The sequence below is a fragment of the Squalius cephalus genome, assembly GCF_949319135.1.
Source record: "Squalius cephalus genome assembly, chromosome: 9".
NCBI lineage: Eukaryota > Metazoa > Chordata > Actinopteri > Cypriniformes > Leuciscidae > Squalius > Squalius cephalus.
In genome coordinates this window covers 13,951,360-13,969,108 of record NC_137130.1, presented here as the reverse complement: position 1 = coordinate 13,969,108, position 17,749 = coordinate 13,951,360, and the positions used below count along the sequence as shown (strand labels likewise).

Sequence of the window (17,749 nt, the reverse complement as noted above, 5' to 3'; positions counted from 1 at the left end):
CTAACGGTTTGAGGGGAGTGGTTAAGCGTTTCCCAAACCAAGCCGTCAAGTGTGCGTCATCAGGGAAGGTCCTCCAATGCAGAGGGGAGGGGCATTTTCAGATTTTGATTAAAGATTACGAAGCCAAACATTTTTTTTGTGTGGATTGACTTGCATGGATGAATTGTTCACCACAAAACGATCAATTTAGGCAAACAAAGTAAGTATGGTCAATTTTGATTTCATGTGGACTTTAACGTTTATTTCAAGCGTATTTTAGTATGTATTTAATGTGTATTTCACGTCTTAAATATGCATTGAATATGCGTATTTAACGCGCTGATGTGCAAACAACACGTATTTAAAGCGTATTTCACGCGTAAAGAACGCGTTAAATACGTGTTAAATACGCGTTGACATTAAAATTCACGTGTTTTTGGCGCACATGGCTTTCCATACACTGCTGCACATGACCCAGATCTCTTCCCATTTTCTCACAACTCTTTAAGTTCATTTAAGACTTTATTTAACTCATTTAAGACTGCTCTTATGAGGACACTCAACAAAACGGACATTTTGGTATAATTGTGTGTTGTTATTATTAAGCAGCACGTTCACAGGCAGCGCATTCTCTTTTTTAGCGCTTGAATGGTTTAAAAGCATTTGCATGAAGAAGAACGTGATTATAATGTAACGCTAGCCAAAGGATGACAGAAAAAATGTATGCTGCATTAATTGCGTTAAATATTTTTAACGCATTAAACTGAAAAACATTATTCGCATGCATTAAAGGTGCATTAAGCAAGTCTCTGAGTTTTTGCAGGATTATAGAGACAATCTCAGTGATCAGAGAAGGGCTCATTCAGCCCATCAGGCAATTGTTTAAGCATGTATGGGTTAGAAAACGGGTATTTTTAACATGAACAGTTGCTTAATGCACCTTTAACGTTGACAGCACGGACATAACCAAATTTTTGAAGGAGTTTTTACATGGCACCCCTGCTCTCGCCACTTGGGAAAAGCTGTTTTACGCGTTTGTCGTGTTACCTATACTAAAGTATGTCAATCATCATTAGAGTGCCACCTTCAGACTGAATAACGCAAGGACATTACAATTCTGCTAAAAGTGTGTCTGATGTGTTCAGCGATTAGGATAGAAAGCTTACAAAATGTTTTTCATAAACTAGCGCTAAGACCCAGAATCTACCCTACCTAAATCTACAGCATTAAAACATTACTTTTAAATTTACAACAAAATATCTGAGTCACTTTTTCAAATAAGTAACGCAAGTTACTTTTCCCATTTATTGACTGACACCAGAGCCCGTCTACGGAGAGCCTGCCCACTCCCTATTAAGTCCTATTGTACCGAATTTTGGTTGTAGTTCCACCAGAGTTCCACTGGGGGCGATCGCCCATGAGTGCAAAATGAATGGGAGTCTATGGAGCTAGACGGGGTCACCGTGATTTTGCCAAGTAAGACATGTTCCTGGATCAACATATTTTGTTGATCCTGGAATAACATTCCTGCCCCAAAATTTAGTCCTAACCCTATCCCTACCCCTAAACCTAACCCTACCCAAACTTTTCCCTAAAATCAGAGGGAAATGATAAGTGAATAACACTGATGTTGAAGCACCTCACCCTGGTTTTAAGCCTAAACTTGACATAAACTGTAAACTTGTCCCTCAAATCTGATTGGTTGATTGGAAAGTTGTTCCAGGATCAACAAAGATGTTGATCCAGGAACAGGTGGTACTTGGTGAAATCACGTTCACCGGCTATTGGTGAAATCACGTTCACCGGCTAGACGGCTAAATTTGTCTCTTTCACCCGATTGTCGTTGAGAAATCTCAGATTTGATTGTAGGTTTTGCAAGTTCAACATGGGTTATAGGTCGAAAGTTGAATGAACGAGTACTTATGTCCTTTCGATTCCTTACAGGTTGAGTTGTTGTTGCCCATAACACGCTAGCATTCTGCTAATGAACTCTGATTGGTCAGTGAAGGACTGATTACGACCAGAGATACCGCTTGATGGCATCGTGGCATCCGAAGCGGGACCAGAAACAAACAAAACAAAAACTCGTCTAGCACGTGTATTTACCTGTGTCAGCTGTGTTGTCGATGCCTCGAGAGAAAAGGAAGTGCAGAGCGCGAAAGCACCAAAGCGACTGAAGGATTGCCGTAAAGCAGTATCTCTGGTCGTACGATGTGTATGACGTCATTGACACTTTAAAATACTTTTTAAAGCAAATAAGTGACTCTAAAAAATCCAACACCCAGCAATGTGTAATTTCTTTGCATTTCCTTTCAAATACAATATTCAAATTACTAGACAAAAAATTATATCCTGAGAAAAGTGGATTTTGATGGGTATAGCTCCATAGACCTCCATTCATTCTGCACTTGCCTGTGAGCGCCCCCGCATGGACAGAGACGTGTTACTGCAGCCAGTCCAGAAACCAGAAGTAACCAGAGAGTGCCAATTCTCTTCCTATTAGACATTCTCTGCTGACACCTCTCCTGTTCCCATGTTGAGAGAAATTGGGAGTAAGTGCAGAGGCGTTGTGTTTCAGCACAGCTGAAAGGTTTGTTTGAGCAGTGCCCTCTACTGTGCTGGTGTGAATTTCATTCATTGCTTATTCATTTCAGTTTAGTAAGTAAACCAAGTCCAGGTTAGAAAGAGTAATGTAACATTACTTTCCATAAAAAGTAACGTCTCGGTTACATAACCCTCGTTCCATGAAGGAGGGAACGGAGACGCCACATCGGTGACCGACAAATAGGAATCTCTCTTACCAGCTGTGATAACAGCCTTTTTAGCGCTCTCAACCAGTGCACCGTTACCAGCTGTTAGAACAGCCTTTTTTTTTTTCCATGAGAGAACTTGACCCCACTGCAATGCCGTAACACCAACGAAGCGAAGAACTTCTTCCAGAAGAGCTGACTTGTTTGTAGAAACACACGCTTTCTAGAGAGCAGAAGACATGAACCACTCAGCTCTGAAGCGAAAAGCTAAAAATGCGATGCACCTGCTATTCATTATATACCTGCGTTGTGAGGCGGAGCAGCTGATGCAAACAACGCATACCAATGAGCATTGGCTTGTTTAGTTACACTCGAAGTAGATTGGCCTCTCTAGCGAGAGTGGCGTCGAACGTGACCGACTGAAAGGGAACCAAGTGGTGCAATTAGTTACTTTTTAGGGAATAATGTAATATTGTAACACATTACTTTTAAAAGTGCAAAGGACAAGACTATTCAGAGCTGGGCAAAAATCGCTGAAATGTTGTTAGATAAATTAAAGCCCTGTTTTCCTAAGCATGCTTATTTTGACTTACCCAATTACATGTATTTCAATGTAATCAGTTCTCATGGCATCTGTTTGTATAGTTCATTGGAGTTTTGATTTATGTTAAAAAATTCTGATAAAATAATCATAGAACAGGCTGAATTGCACAAAGCAACCATCAGTAATACAACTTCATCCCAGAAACAAAAGTTTGCATAAAATGTCACTACTTGTGGTTGCATCCCACAAGAGAGCAGTCCATCACTGGATGCAGGATCATTTTAATCAGGGTAATGCTATAATGCTAATGCAACAATTCTATTATAAACTCACTCTTAATGGATTTGGCAGTCAGGACGAGTTTCCATTTTCCAAAATCCTCCCTGATTTTGGTGAAGACCCTCATGTCTGAGTCTGAGTTTTTTAGATCTTCTTCTGCCCTCTTTACTCCTTCAAGGGCATCATTGAACTGGCGAATTTTCTGAAGAGCACAAAAATAAAATAAAATGTTTAAAAATTAAATCCAAGTAAAAACATTGCTGGGGTGGAACATATACAATTAATGCTTCCAGCATAGGGTTAGGTAATTAACAATAATTTAGGACAAATATAATGAAACTTCATAGAAAACTCAGAAGTCTAGCTGGATGGTGCCGGTGAGTGTACATTAACGGGAAATAATAAAGTTGAGGACGTTCTGTGGCATTCACCACCAGATATGTCCAGTAGTGGGTTTTCTTTTTTTTTTTTTTTTTTACCGTAATCAGAAAATTGCTCTTCTCTTGTTCATCAGTTGGAACTCCATCTCCCATTGCTCTAAGATCCTCATTCGTCTTCTCTAATTTCCTCTCAAGTTGTTTCTGCAACTGTGGCAGCGTTTTCTAAAAGTGAAGAAATAAGATGGAAATGGAGACATTAGAATGCAAAAAAAATCTGACCCTATTCTGACTTTAATTTACTTCAGTCTTTTGTTTCTTTAAGGCAAACTCTAATAAACTAGGTATGTAATGTAACTTTGCTTACGCACATAAATGTGTTCAACCAATTCTTTTGTAAGTCTTTCTGCAAGAAGGGGTACGGTAGCTTTTCCTTCCTCAAGAAGAGGCCTGAAGGGAAAAAAATCACTTCAATAGTAACAAAGAATTTAAGACAACTGGAGAATTTTGCATAATTTAATATTGTAAATATTAACAAAAAAAAGGTCATTTTTAAAATGCCACACAAATGTCCCTGATACCTGACACACATTTCAGTGCAGTCTATTGTCAAGTGCCCTAAACACTGTAAACTGCAAAACAAAAGTCCAACTCTGAGGATGCACCTCAACAAGGGTGTTTCAGTGGGCCGGCCGTTCAGCGCTCATGTGCTCATTGCACAGCGTCATATCGGCCAGTCCTTCGGGAATTTGCCACTGGTTCTTATGTAGATAGTGGTTAAACATGAGATATAATTCATTTGGGGTATATCAAATGGGCAATCCTTGGTTTTATTAATCTATTACTTGTTCCAGAGCAAATCGATTTTGGTTAAGGGGAAAATTAAGTTTCATAGGTTATTTCACTTAAATCCTGTACTAGAGTGCTGCTTGTACGTTTGCTTGTTTATTCCCTATTGTCTTTTATAATGGCGATTGTTGTTAATTTAAATATTGTTGTTCATTAAATAATATTTTATTTAAGTATGCCGTATTTGGTATTGAGAAAGGATCCTGATATGGACTTGAGTGAAACTTAAATTATTATGCCTTTAGATGGCGGCAAAAACTGTCTTTATGAGTGAGTCAGAAAAAGGAAGTTGTTCTCTTTCAAGCATACGTTTCGGTGTCTCACTATGGGATCCACCCCTTCCGCGTATTCCGGTGGTGGTAGTTATGTTTGAGGCCTATAATAAAAGTTTACCTCTTAGTAGCGTGTGTGTGTGTGTGTGCGTGTAGCATAGACAGCGCGCATCAGAGAGTGCGCGTCAGAGAGAGCTTAAAGTGATATTGATGTTAGTCTCGGGTCAGGTTGGGTTCGGGCTGAAAAATTGCAGACGTTGTCGGGCTGGGGCCGGGTTAGGACGGATTTTTTGGCCCGTGCAGGGCTCTAACGACCCGTGGTCTCTCCTGTTATGCAGAGATCTACTGTCACAGGCAGGGGGGGAGATCTTTCATCCTCAACCAGAACACTTGGCACTATGGGCCTGGCCAGTGAGTGGTTCAATTTGAATACAACCGGTCTGTCTGACAGCGTTATCAGAACCATACAGAATGCTAGAGCTTTGTCGATGAGGTCTCTTTATGAATGCAAATGGAGCGTGTTTGAGCTCTGGTGCGCGGCTAAGCATGAGATTCCCTTTCAGTGTTCAGTGGCAGTAGTTCTATAATTTCTACAGGATTTGATAGACCAAGGGAAAGCATTTTCAACCCATAAAAGTGTATTTGGCTGCTATATCTGCTTGTCACATAGGTTTTGAGCATCCTTTAGTATGCAGGTTCATGAAGGGAATTGCCAAGGGAATTTTCAAAACCGCTTTCCCCTTCATGGGATTTAGAACTTGTACTTGATGCTCTCTCAATGTCCCCATTTGAGCCACTGGACAAGATTGATTTCAAAATATTGTCGCTTAAGACGGCGCTGTTAACCTTGACTTTGGCGAAGCGCGTAAGTGAGATTCATGCACTTTCGGTGCATCCAGCATGTACACAGTTCATGCCCGAGGATGCAGGGGTAGTTCTGAAGCCTAATCCTGCATTGGTGAAACCACGTACGGGGAAGCCGATTACTAAGCAGCGTCAGTCGCACTGGATAGTGGAGACAATTTTGTTGGCATTTTCCAGTAAGGGTCATGTGCCCCCAGCTGGTTTACGTGCACACTCAACAAGGGGAATGTCAACTTCGTGGGCTCTCTTTAAAGGAGTCACAATATGGATATTTGCGAAGCGGCGAGTTGGTCCTCGCCGCATACATTTGCAAGGTTTTATAAACTGGATGTTACAGCTCAAACTTTAGCACATGCAGTAATAAGCGCAGGAGTTTGAGTCATGACTCATGACTTGTCCAGCCCTGGAGGCGGTACTTGTGGTTGGCAGGAGACTTCGAGACAGGCTATCTGGCAATACGAGAGTTAGGATATCCCATAGTGAGACACCGAAACATATGCTTGAATGAGAACAATAGGTTACTTGCATAACCCTGGTTCTCTGATAGCATTAAGTGAGGTGTCTCACCAGATCACCCTCCTTGCTGTGTGAAGCGAGGAAGAGGTGTGGTTGTTTTGAATGTCGTTATGACGTTATGTTGCTCTTCTTATACTGAGGGGGTGGGGTAGCCACCTCGTTCCTTTGTTACAAGTTCTACATTTTTAGAATTAGTATCGGAGGCTTGGGCTCAACTGTTAAACTGTCAACTTGAGATTTGAATCCATGGCGGAAGGAAGTAGTTCTGCACAAAAGAGGGTTTTTAAAGACACTCCGTTGTTCACACAGCCATATCGCACTGCTACTCGTGTAATATTGCTCTTATATCTCTCACAAACTTCTTGGCTTTATTTTTTTTCACTCTACAGTTTTTCTTACATATATGGTTTGTGTTAGATATTCTTTTCTTACCTGAAATGAGCATGTTCATAAAAAAAAAGTCTTTCTTTTTCCAGCGCTTTGACCAGACCAAGCTTCTCATTGATGTCTTGCTGGCCTCTGCACTTTACGATCATGTAGCCCTTCTTCAGTGGTATCACTTGATTATTGACTGTTCTGATCACCGTCTCCTCCATGCCTTTGTCAACTAAGTCCGGTTTAGTCAGAATCCCTGAAAATGCAAAGAGAAAGATTTTTATTATTTTTAATACTTCATAAAACAAGATAAACTATACAGACAATACTTCACATATTCAGTGAGTAGCCTATTTGTACCCAGGGTCCTTTGTCCGGTTGAATCTACTTTGGATGCCATCTGCAGTGCCTCAGTGGTGGCGATGTCAATGTTTGCAGGCACCACAACCAAGCTGATGGTTTCTTGTCTTTTAATGAACTTTTCAATTAGATCTTTTATCTGTTATAGAAAACCAAAATTAGGGAATGCAGTGCTGCAAGAATCAATGCATCTAGAATACATAATGTTATCTGATACTCAAGCTTTTTTTATAAACTGAAGATTTGTTGACACTTATATGGTGTTTGGGGTCCGTTCAGACCCTTTTGATGTTTCATTGTTCCCTTCATCTCAGTGGCATGAGACTTTTTGACTAACCCCAAATCAAGAAAAGTTGGGACATTTTGAAAAATGCAATAAAATCAAGAATCTGTGATTTGTTCATTCCCGCAAGAGAGAATTGTCAACAACAACAAAAAATCACATAGGTGCCATCATATAGGTGCCTGAAGTGTACATATAAAGTAGACTTCCCTCGGTCAAAATCGAGGGAACGAGGGTCTGTCCATATAAACTTCCCTCGTCCACTTCGCGAAGTGGAACACACTTCAAAATGGCGGCAGGGATTCCCCCGAGGGGAAGTGCTTAGGGAAGTTGCAAGTAAGTGGACTGGGACGCAGCCTTTGGGTGCTTCTCAATTCTTATTTGTGTATCCTCGTTTCCTCTCCTCGCTTCCTTTCCTCGCGTCTCAGCTCCACCCCCTGTAGGATGCGAGGGAAGGCTGCAAGGAAAAGATGCGAGGACGGAGGGATCGAATGAAAGCTTTTTTTATACATTGGAATCCTTGATCACTCGAGCGTCACTTCATCGCGTCATCAGCAGCGCTCAGAGGATCTGCCCTTATGTTGTTGAAATTTGTTTATTTAAGAAATGCATAATAAATAATAATAAAGAAAGATACCCTGTTGAAATATGTGAGATGTGTGGTTTATATAAACTGCAAAAGTAAAGTATAAATCAAAATTATTGTGACCGATGTGAAGGGGGAGGAAAATTTATACGTGCGTCACGTTTTAGTCGATAAAACTCTTCCGTATAGGATACACCTGTGTATCCTCGCTCACGACTCCTCAGGAAGCCTCCTGACTCCTCGATCCTCGACTCCTCGCGGTGCAATTAGAGAATTTAGATGTCCTTCAAGATGGCTGTGCTCGATCGGTTTCCGGGTCATAGGATGGAGGACGGAGGAGAGAGGAGACGAGGAGGGATATTGAGAAGCACCCTTTATCTTATTTCCTGGTTTCGGAACGTTCGAAATCGCCAAGCAGTGTACTCGCACTTCCGGTGGTTACTTAGTTACCTTTAGATGAAAAGTAGGTCAGTAAGACTCGCTGTCTCCCGCTCTCGCTGTCAGATCACTGGAAGTTTTCACCGGAAGTACTGGCCCACACACTCAAGTTCGAACGTCAACGGTATGTGTTTGCAATTTGAATATAATAATGCATTTAAAAGTTAATGGCTAAACGTATATTTACAAAAGTTCACAATGCTGCTGCAGATGCAATATAATGTAGACAACATTGAATAAATACATTTTCGTCAGGTTAGATACTGATAATTAATCACTCAAACCCCTTTATCTAAACCTCTCTACATAAACGGCGGACTCACGCGTCCTCCATGTCTGTAGTTTTTTAACACTTTTCACTCGTGTTTGTAGTTCTAATATAACCTAATCCTCGTCCAACGCGCGATGAGTTGTGGGCAATATTAGCCGTTAGAGTGCGCATCGATCTGCACTTCGGATTCTGACCGGAAATAGTAGACCATCCGGGTATCTTTGGAACACTCATTTCAACATACTACGATTTGCGACGTACTAATAGGGGTTATGCGCAACATACTTCCGGGTTCTACAAAACAGATATAACTACTTCCGGTCGTCAGCTACTGAGGTAAACACAGCGTAGGAATGGCGACCTTTTATAGGCGGTTAGGGTTAGGTTAGCCAGGGCAGTCTAGCAACTCTCCATTGACTTTCGAGCTGCAAAAACCTAAATTGGGTCAGGCCAATCACGTCGTGTATAGAGTAGGCGGGGCAGGCTTAACATAATGACGACAGAGTTGCGACGGTTACCTGCCACTTGAAAACAAAGAATGGCGGCTGCTGCTGGCGAACATCTTTCGAATCGGCTTTGTCCGCGACTCTGGAGGACTTGGAGTTAGGTTTTTCTTTGAGAAAAGAGCATAGAGCGGCACTTAAGTCATTCTTAAAAAAAGGAAGATGTTTTCGTAGTTTTGCCGGCCAGATATGGCAAAAGTTGAATATATCAACTTGCTCCGCTGTTGGGAAAACGCTCTGGTTGGTTGAAGCGCTGTCCTGTTGCGTGCAGAGGGAATTTGAAAGACAGCCGTTTATCCCGCCCCTCGGACTGAGCCGTGTCTATGGTGAGTTGCCAGACCCAACATCTTGATGTAGGTCTGGCTTACCAGGCTATATTTAGAACGGATAGTATGCGAATTGGGACGCACCGTGAGTGTCTCTGTGAATGAATGGCACAGACGCGCTGTTTCATTTACCACACACACATGAGGCACGCTTGACGCTCGCGATGTTTTCAGCCTATATGAGGACATTAATGCACTTCATCAACACAAACGCTCTGAGAGTCACTTCAGCAGCATTTTAGCTTCATTTGAGAAAAACTATCGTCATATTATAAAACACAGAGAGACTCAAAGGTCTACACGGCAACCCGTCAAAATAAAAGTTTGGTTTAACCTTTGAATAAAGTTTTGCTTAAATCATTACATTTTAAATAATTCGTTAACAATTTTATTAAACCATTAAAAAGGAAACAAGAAAAAAAAAAAGCAACCTTTTGGGAGATTCGAGAGCTAAGTAGTCCAGTGATAATTAACAGGCAGCCATGGTGAACGCAATAACCAGAAGACGCAGTACAGCTGCTTCAGCAATTTTCCGCGGCTACTTCCGGCGTTCTATTGTGATGCGATAAAGGCCTATTAGTGTCTTACTTGTTTCTCGATGTCTTTTGGCTGGTTACCAGTGGCAATTCTAGCAATACCTGGCAGATCAATGAGAGTGAGATCAGGGACATCACTGGACTGGATCTCCAGAGTGATCATCTCATGACTGATCCCTTCTCCCTCTCCAGCCAATGCCGTCTGAGCTATAAAAAAATAAAAAAAACAACCATGTCACAAACATCCCACAGATGACAAAACAGTTAATTCAGCTATTCTAAAGGCTTACAGGGAATTAAAGTTCTCAATAAAATGTGTAAGTATACAAACCATTTAAGACAGCATTCTCTATTTCAGCTGGATTCTTCAGTTGCTTTATTTGGCCATTATATGACAGCAATCCATGCCAGTTGTTGTCCTTTGTAATTCTCTTCAGTTTCAATACCAGAGGACAGCGTGTCACAATACCTGTGTTGAATATACTAGATGTTCAGCTTAAAGGTAGAGTAGGCAATTTCAGAGAGGCTAGCAAAAGCAAGCTAGCTTTGAAAGCATTAGATCCCACCCTCCCTTCAGAGCGCTCTCCAAAGTCACACCACCTCCAAAACGCATGAACGTGTACAGCCAGAGTCTGCAAAGCTTCACGAGACGGCGTTAAACTACGTCATGTCTCAAAGCACATTACAATAACAATGAACATAAACAACTTACAGAACTCTTATTTGTACCACCTGACTGCTGATTAATTTCGGTGTTGATAGTGTTGACATAGAATCGCATAAATCAGAGTCTGAGGATGTAAACAGCGAGTAGTACGTCACGAGTTGCCATCTCATAATTACGGTTATAACATGGTGTGAACGCAGCATAAGCTTGTTGTTTTTGTTCAGGATGAATTGTGAAAGGTGGCTGCTGTTTGTTTGTGGCGCTCTGTGACTGTCTGTCCACAACTCCATATGTTGTTTATTTAGCCAGCGCAAATACCTGTATTTACATTCTGTTTTCGGTCGAAGCCCACAGTAGTCGATTGTCGAGTTCACGCGCATAGGTTTAGTACCTATGATCACGCGCGTGAACTTGACAATCGACTACTGTGGGCTTCGACCGAAAACAGAATGTAAATACAGGTATTTGCGCTGGCTAAATAAACATCATTTTTATTCTTTCACATCTACTGCAGTCAGATTCACCCGTGTTCACTCCGAAGGAATCACTCACATGACCTGTGCACTTGTAATGACACATCAAGGATGTTAAGAGGCTAAAAGCAGGTTTAAAACTTGCCCCATTGAAGTCAACAGGGTGCAAATTTTAAAAAGAGGATAACACGGTGTAGGCAACACCGATTTTTGTCGTTGTTCTCTGTACTGACAGCACTCCAAGTTTACAAAAAAATGAGCTCAATGTTAAAATTGACCGGAGTTCTCCTTTAACAACACATTATTCAGACTAATAAATAAGGAAAGAGCAAACAGGTATTTCCAGTCTGTTGTGTAATGCATATTGTGCTATTACCTGTTCCCCTAGGTAGTGCCACTCCAGACAGGGCTTCCAACACAGAACTCTTTCCTGAGCTCTGATCACCTATGACAGCAATAGCTGGCAGGTTCAGGTCCTTTTCAACACCTAATGACCTGAGAGAGTCCACTAGGTCAATGCATGGGCGGACCTTCTCTTCATAGTGCTGGCTCAGACTACTACTCTTTCCCTTTGAAGAACTGCTTGGAGACATGTCTGAACTCTGTCTGGAAAATATGACAAAAAGAAACAGTTCTCTGTAGATCAGTGATATTGACCAATTGTCAACCAATGATGACCTATCAATTTTAGAAACAAAGTCAACAAAAATAAAGATAGGTTACAGCCTTATTAAAACTTGACAATCTTATTAAAACCATGATGACATTTAAATGTCTGTCTATAGAGAAGTTTAAAAAAACAGGTTAATGCAAAGGATTCATCAGGATCTTCACTGAGTGAGACACGTGCTGAGACGTAGATTCTGATTTAAATGCCTGTATATTTCGGTCTTATTAAAACGGCAGTGCCAGTCACAGAGGAAAACACCAAGGTAACAGTTCAGAGGGCTGTTCCATAAAACAAGTTTATAATACAAGCCAGGCTTATTTTAGTTGGTCAGACTTATTGTTGGTGGATTCTGTTACATGCAGCAAACTTAAAATTGTTCAAACTCAGTTACTCTGGCAACTTATACTGGGAAACTAACCTGGTCCAACTGTCAGGCTAAGCTTGAGTTTTTACACCGTTCCTTTAACACTGACCGACAGGAACACAATGATATTACCACTGACTCTCTTGCATACCATTGTTTGACTTTATTAACCACTTTCAGTCCAAAAATAAATATACAGTATACAGAAAATCAACTTAAGGCTACAATGATAAATGATACAATATAGACCTACAAACGTGTTCAATCATTGTATATGAAATGTTTATGTTAACATTGATATATATATATTTCAAAAATTTTCACCCAGTCCTCCCAGTTGCATAGTTCGCCGGTGCTAGGCTAGCGCGAGTCAACGGTATCTGTTAGCCTGCCATTAAAACAGTTTTACCCACTCCACAGTACACCAAAAGCAGATAAATTATAACGCCAGACTATCGATGTAAATGTCTGTTGAGAGAATAATGTTAGAAATCAAACTACCCTTTCATCGCGTTGCAATAGTTATACTTTGTTCCCTGTATTTATTAGCACAGTCTACAGCAGCGGCGGAGTGATATTAAGTTACCTAGGCAACCGAGACTACTACTAGCTAGCTAGACGTCCTGACTGTAGTGCGCTTCTGTTCTGTGTTTACTTTTCGGCGCAGTACTAACCCGAGCAAAGTAAAATTCCACCGCTGCTGAGAAACTAGTTCCTGTAAATGTAATGCGATCATTGAGATGCAAGAGTAGTTTGATTTCTAACATTATTCTCTCAACAGACATTTACATCGATAGACTGGTGGTATAATTTATTTGCTTTTGGTGTACTGTGGAGTGGGTAAATGTCCGATGAGGTCCGATGTCCAAAATCCTGAACCACCCCTTTAATATTAACATGCATGCCTAAGACTTTTGCACAGTACTGTACACATACACACACAGATGCTGATTAGACAGGTATGCCTTAGGCTGGCCACAATAAAAGGCCACTCTAAAGTTTATTAAAGTTTAAATATGCTAGCTATTGATTTAAAATCACTTAACAATTTTTTGAATGAAACATTGTATCTATTTATTCTATCTTTAACTCGCCATTACAGTTTATATTACATTAAATACAAGATTAACACATGCTTGTTAAAAACATCCAATTCCGCGCGTGCTTGTCAAATCAAATGATCAATCAAATACGTCATCGCACTGCAGGCTGCAGTTGAGTTTGAGTGTGCTGTTGAGTGTGCTCAGGTGGTAGCCTGAAAGGATTATGGGAGATGTAGTGTGCTGTTGGAGATCGTGACGTTTTGTGCTGCATTCAGTTAAACTAGCCTACAAAACTATTTTTTTTTTGACGAAAAACGTCTCTCTCTCTCTCTCTCTCTCTCTCTCTCTCTCTCTCTCTCTCTCTCTCTCTCTCTCTCTGCTGCATGTGGAAAAAAAGTGGAATGGAATGTGGAAAAAAAGAACAGGGAAAAGAGGCAGATCGAGCACTTAGTTTAGGATTAATGTAACAGGTGTTATTTTAACGATTCATGAAATACGAATCACTGTCTGGCCATCTGAGATTTAGAAATGGAAACAGAAGTTTGGAGCATAATTTGTCGGCCTATATGCTATATTACAATTACAGCACCATTTTTTTTTTTGGCGAACATGTTTTTATGACGTGTTTTCATGTTCATGTTTTCATGTTGATCCTGGAATGACATCAAACAATCAGATATTTGAAGGACAAGTTTACAGTTTATGTCAAGTTTGCTTACAACCAGAATAATCATTATTATTAAATTTAAAGGACTCACATAACGATTTGAGCGCAGAAAGTCGCTCCACTCCGTTCCAGAGTTAACAAATTGAGTTTTTTTCTCTCTCCATTTTTAATGAAAGACTTATAGAGAGAGAGAGAGAATAGAGAATAGAGAATAGAGTTTATATGAGATGGAAGCAGGTACTCACTCAGTTCTCCAACGGCGCCTCTGTGATGTGAGATGCGCTGACCGTGTTATAGCCTACGCTTAAAAGTTTCACTTTCATTTAATCTGAAACTGCACAATGTACCAGTAGCACCTAGGGATGGGCGATACCACTTCTTTTGTTTTCGATACGATACCGATACTTTCAAGGACAGTATCGCCGATACCAATACCAATACGATATAAACTGAACTTTAAAATTTGAAAAATTCTTAAATTATTGAATTACTAAGATTAAAATGGGTAATGACACCCACTTAACATTATATTTGAAAGGCATTTTAACATTCAATACGCCTTAATTGGAATGTATTAGATTATAATTTTATTTACACATGGTTAAAATGTTTACTTCTACAAAAATCTACAAAATATTATAGACCTATTTGAACTATGGTCACTGTAAAGTTAATTGTCATAAGGGTCTGCCAGTGATAGGCTGTTGCACCAATAAAATGCAACCTTTTTATTCTGACAGTGTATGATTTATATTAAAATTAGTTACAGAATAGAACATCAGTATGAACTTTTAACATTCAATTTAAAACAATTTAATTGCACAAACTATGTAGGCTACAATTTGTTTAAATTTGTGAAATAGCTCAAACATATGTTTTTCTGTCTTCTGTTAAGCATTGTTCTGGGAAACGCAGCCCTGTTTGAATGCATTGTCAGCAGTGTGTGAACGAATCAGTCTGTGATCGATTGGTTCTGACTTGCAGTATTTGCGTGTATTCAGTTCAGATAAGCAGGAAAGTGGTTCTACTACACAATTATTCACTAACATAGGTTATTCATCCAATTCACTGCATATTGTAAGCATTAGATTTATTGTCAAATAAACAAAATCACTGGTAAAAAAAACACTGTTGATATTTTTATTTGAGAGATACTTTCGATACTTGACATCAGTATCGATATATCGATACTTTGTATCGATACGCCCATCCCTACACCTCACTGCAGTACACGTGATCCAGGGGGCGGAGCTGGATCCAGATCTAAGGGGTGGAGATTGTTTAGGGGTGGGTTTAGGGATGGGGTGGAGATGGGTAGGTTTAGGTATGAGTAAGGTGGGAGACCTATGACTTTTCACCGTAGCCGTTAATCAAACAAGTGTTCGTAACTACTAACTCATCGATATGGCTTCGAGGAAGACCAGGATTGTTTGTGAAGTTAGAGGTTGTCATAATTGGTTATTAATTATTAAACATTACATTTGAAGAAACCACCGAAACGACCGTATGTTTGTTCTTTTCATTTCGTGAACACAAGGCCTACAGAAGACCACCCGATACCAGAAAAGTGGCTGTGCTACGAAGTCTCAATAAAAACTCAAAAAAGGGGAAACAAAATCATTATAGTAACGTTAACCCCTGTATAAAATCTAGTCATAATGGCATGATCATGGCATTTATTTTGTATGATTTACAATTATTTATAGCCATCTACTTATTGCTATCCTGTGCTTTGGTTGCATTCTGATGGCATTAAATACATTTGACATGACAAAATACCTCCATAGATATATTAGTCCAGCGTTGGCTCGACCGTGTTTAGGGCTGTGCTGAAGGCGCCGGCGAAGTTTTAGCACTCTGCCAGCTAAATGCATGAGTGTTTCAACCAGGTCCGGTACCCGAACTGGGTGAGGCGGGGCTTTAGTTCTTTGTTGTATTCATCTGCTACGGCACGTGTAACATTTTTCTGTCAACTCTGCATAATCCTTCGCGATCGATATCGTTAGTTAGCCCAGAGAAGCGAGGTAACGGAAGTGCTGCACAAAAAACGGAAATTAGGCCCATATTTACTTCCGCGTTCGAAAATAAGGTGAATAGACAACGCATAAACGAGCTGCATTGTGGATTATCTCCGCTGGTGAAATGCGAGACTTAACCCATGGTGAATACACACAGCACCGAAACAATGGTGCCTCACAAAAGTTGAGACTGTGAATTAATTTGAGAACTGGCGTCATACACAGAGTTCGCTTCATTTCTAGTTGACGGTGCACACTGGGAAAAGAAGATGAGGGCTATTCAGAGGTTTTACCGATGATGACGCAGATGTTCCCACGGTGCAACGGCGCAAGCGCCAACAAAAGTTTAGCATGCTTGAGCTTATGCTGGCGCAGATTGTAAACTACTGCCCAGTTATTTCCCGAAATATTATTGTTAAGAGCTCTACATGCATTGATCTCATATGGCAGACAATCAGACTACATTATGGATTCCAGCCGAATGCTGCACATTTTATTGATTTTTCTGCTATTTAACTAGAGTCTAATGAAGGACCAGAGGATTTGTACCAGAGATTAATGGCTTTTGTTGAGGATAATCTACTATACGCAGAGACTCTGGCATTACTCACGGAGGTGAACCCATTGCGGAAAATGAGGAGCTCTCCCCCACGATAGAAAACTTTGTTGTTCTCACTTGGCTTCGTCTTATACACAGCGACTTGCTGAAGCTTGTAAAGCAGAGGTATGGCACAGAGTTACGGTCACGCACTCTGGCGTCCATTAAACCAGAGATATCTCAAGGCCTGTGCTCATTACTAGACGAGCTGCAGTCATCAGAGGATGCTAGAGCTACGTGCTCGGCTGTGTCTAACCCCCCAAGAGAGAAGCTGGCTTCACTGGGTCAACTCAGGAAATCCTGCCCACTTTGTAAAGAGGCTCGCAGACCGGACAATCACTCTGACGGCAAGTCCGAGGATGAAAACGAGGACACGGCGTGCAACCTTAAGGCGGTACAGCGCGTTCATATCATGCAGTGACTATGCATCGGAGCCTTCCATGGCCACATCCCCATTAGGCTGTCCATTGGTGCAACAGGAAACATGATAAGTGTGGCGTGTGCCAGCAGACTGGGCCTTAAAGTCTCCAGTAGTATACGCAGTCAGCTCATCAGGTAGACGGCTCCTCGCCATTGAAGGTGGTGGGAGAGACACGCACACATTTTCAGAGAGATGGGCACAAGCTCTTTTTTCGACGGACTTGTGGTAGAAAACCTGGATTCTGACATTCTCGTTGGCATCCCCTTTATGGAATGTAATGACATCTCCATCCGCCCTGCTCGACATCAGGTCTGTGTGGGGTCAGACATATACGAGTATGGTGCCAGTCTGACGTTCGGAGACAGACATGCCATTCGGCGAGCTCACATACTTCGTGCCACCTCATCGCATACTGTGTGGCCAGGGGAATTTGTCAAACTTGAGCTTCCAGCAGAACTAGCAAACATTAGCGACGAGCTTGCTGTCGAGGCGCATGAGGGCCGTGCGCTCTGGTTTGCTCCATCGTTGTTCGTAGGGGTATCCGGAAAAATCAGGATTACTCATTCTGAGCAACTTTGCCTGTAGGACCACTGCTGTCAATCGATTTGTTCGTTAAATATTGGAGATTATTTCAAAAACCTACTTTCGCAAACTAGTCCTAGATTTTTGGCTCAACATCGATAAACCACTGTGGCATAATTCTCTGGACTCTCGGTCAAT

At 41.0% G+C, this 17,749-nt stretch overlaps 1 protein-coding gene across 2 annotated transcripts in view; it reads right to left on the bottom strand.

The window, feature by feature from the left end:
• LOC307164685 (interferon-induced GTP-binding protein Mx) overlaps positions 1-14,322 on the bottom strand; it is a 35,108-nt gene extending 20,786 nt beyond the window's left edge. For both annotated transcript variants that reach the window (XM_079881728.1, XM_079881729.1), the window contains exons 1-9: positions 14,238-14,322; positions 11,625-11,854; positions 10,440-10,577; positions 10,161-10,315; positions 7,166-7,304; positions 6,863-7,061; positions 4,301-4,379; positions 4,032-4,154; positions 3,607-3,754 (exon numbers count right to left, since the gene is read on the bottom strand). In XM_079881728.1, coding sequence (XP_079737854.1) covers positions 3,607-3,754; positions 4,032-4,154; positions 4,301-4,379; positions 6,863-7,061; positions 7,166-7,304; positions 10,161-10,315; positions 10,440-10,577; positions 11,625-11,841 — 1,198 coding nt within the window. In that variant the 5' untranslated portion in view covers positions 11,842-11,854; positions 14,238-14,322. The remainder of the gene's footprint in view (positions 1-3,606; positions 3,755-4,031; positions 4,155-4,300; positions 4,380-6,862; positions 7,062-7,165; positions 7,305-10,160; positions 10,316-10,439; positions 10,578-11,624; positions 11,855-14,237) is intronic.
• Between the last annotated feature and the right edge of the window lie 3,427 nt (positions 14,323-17,749).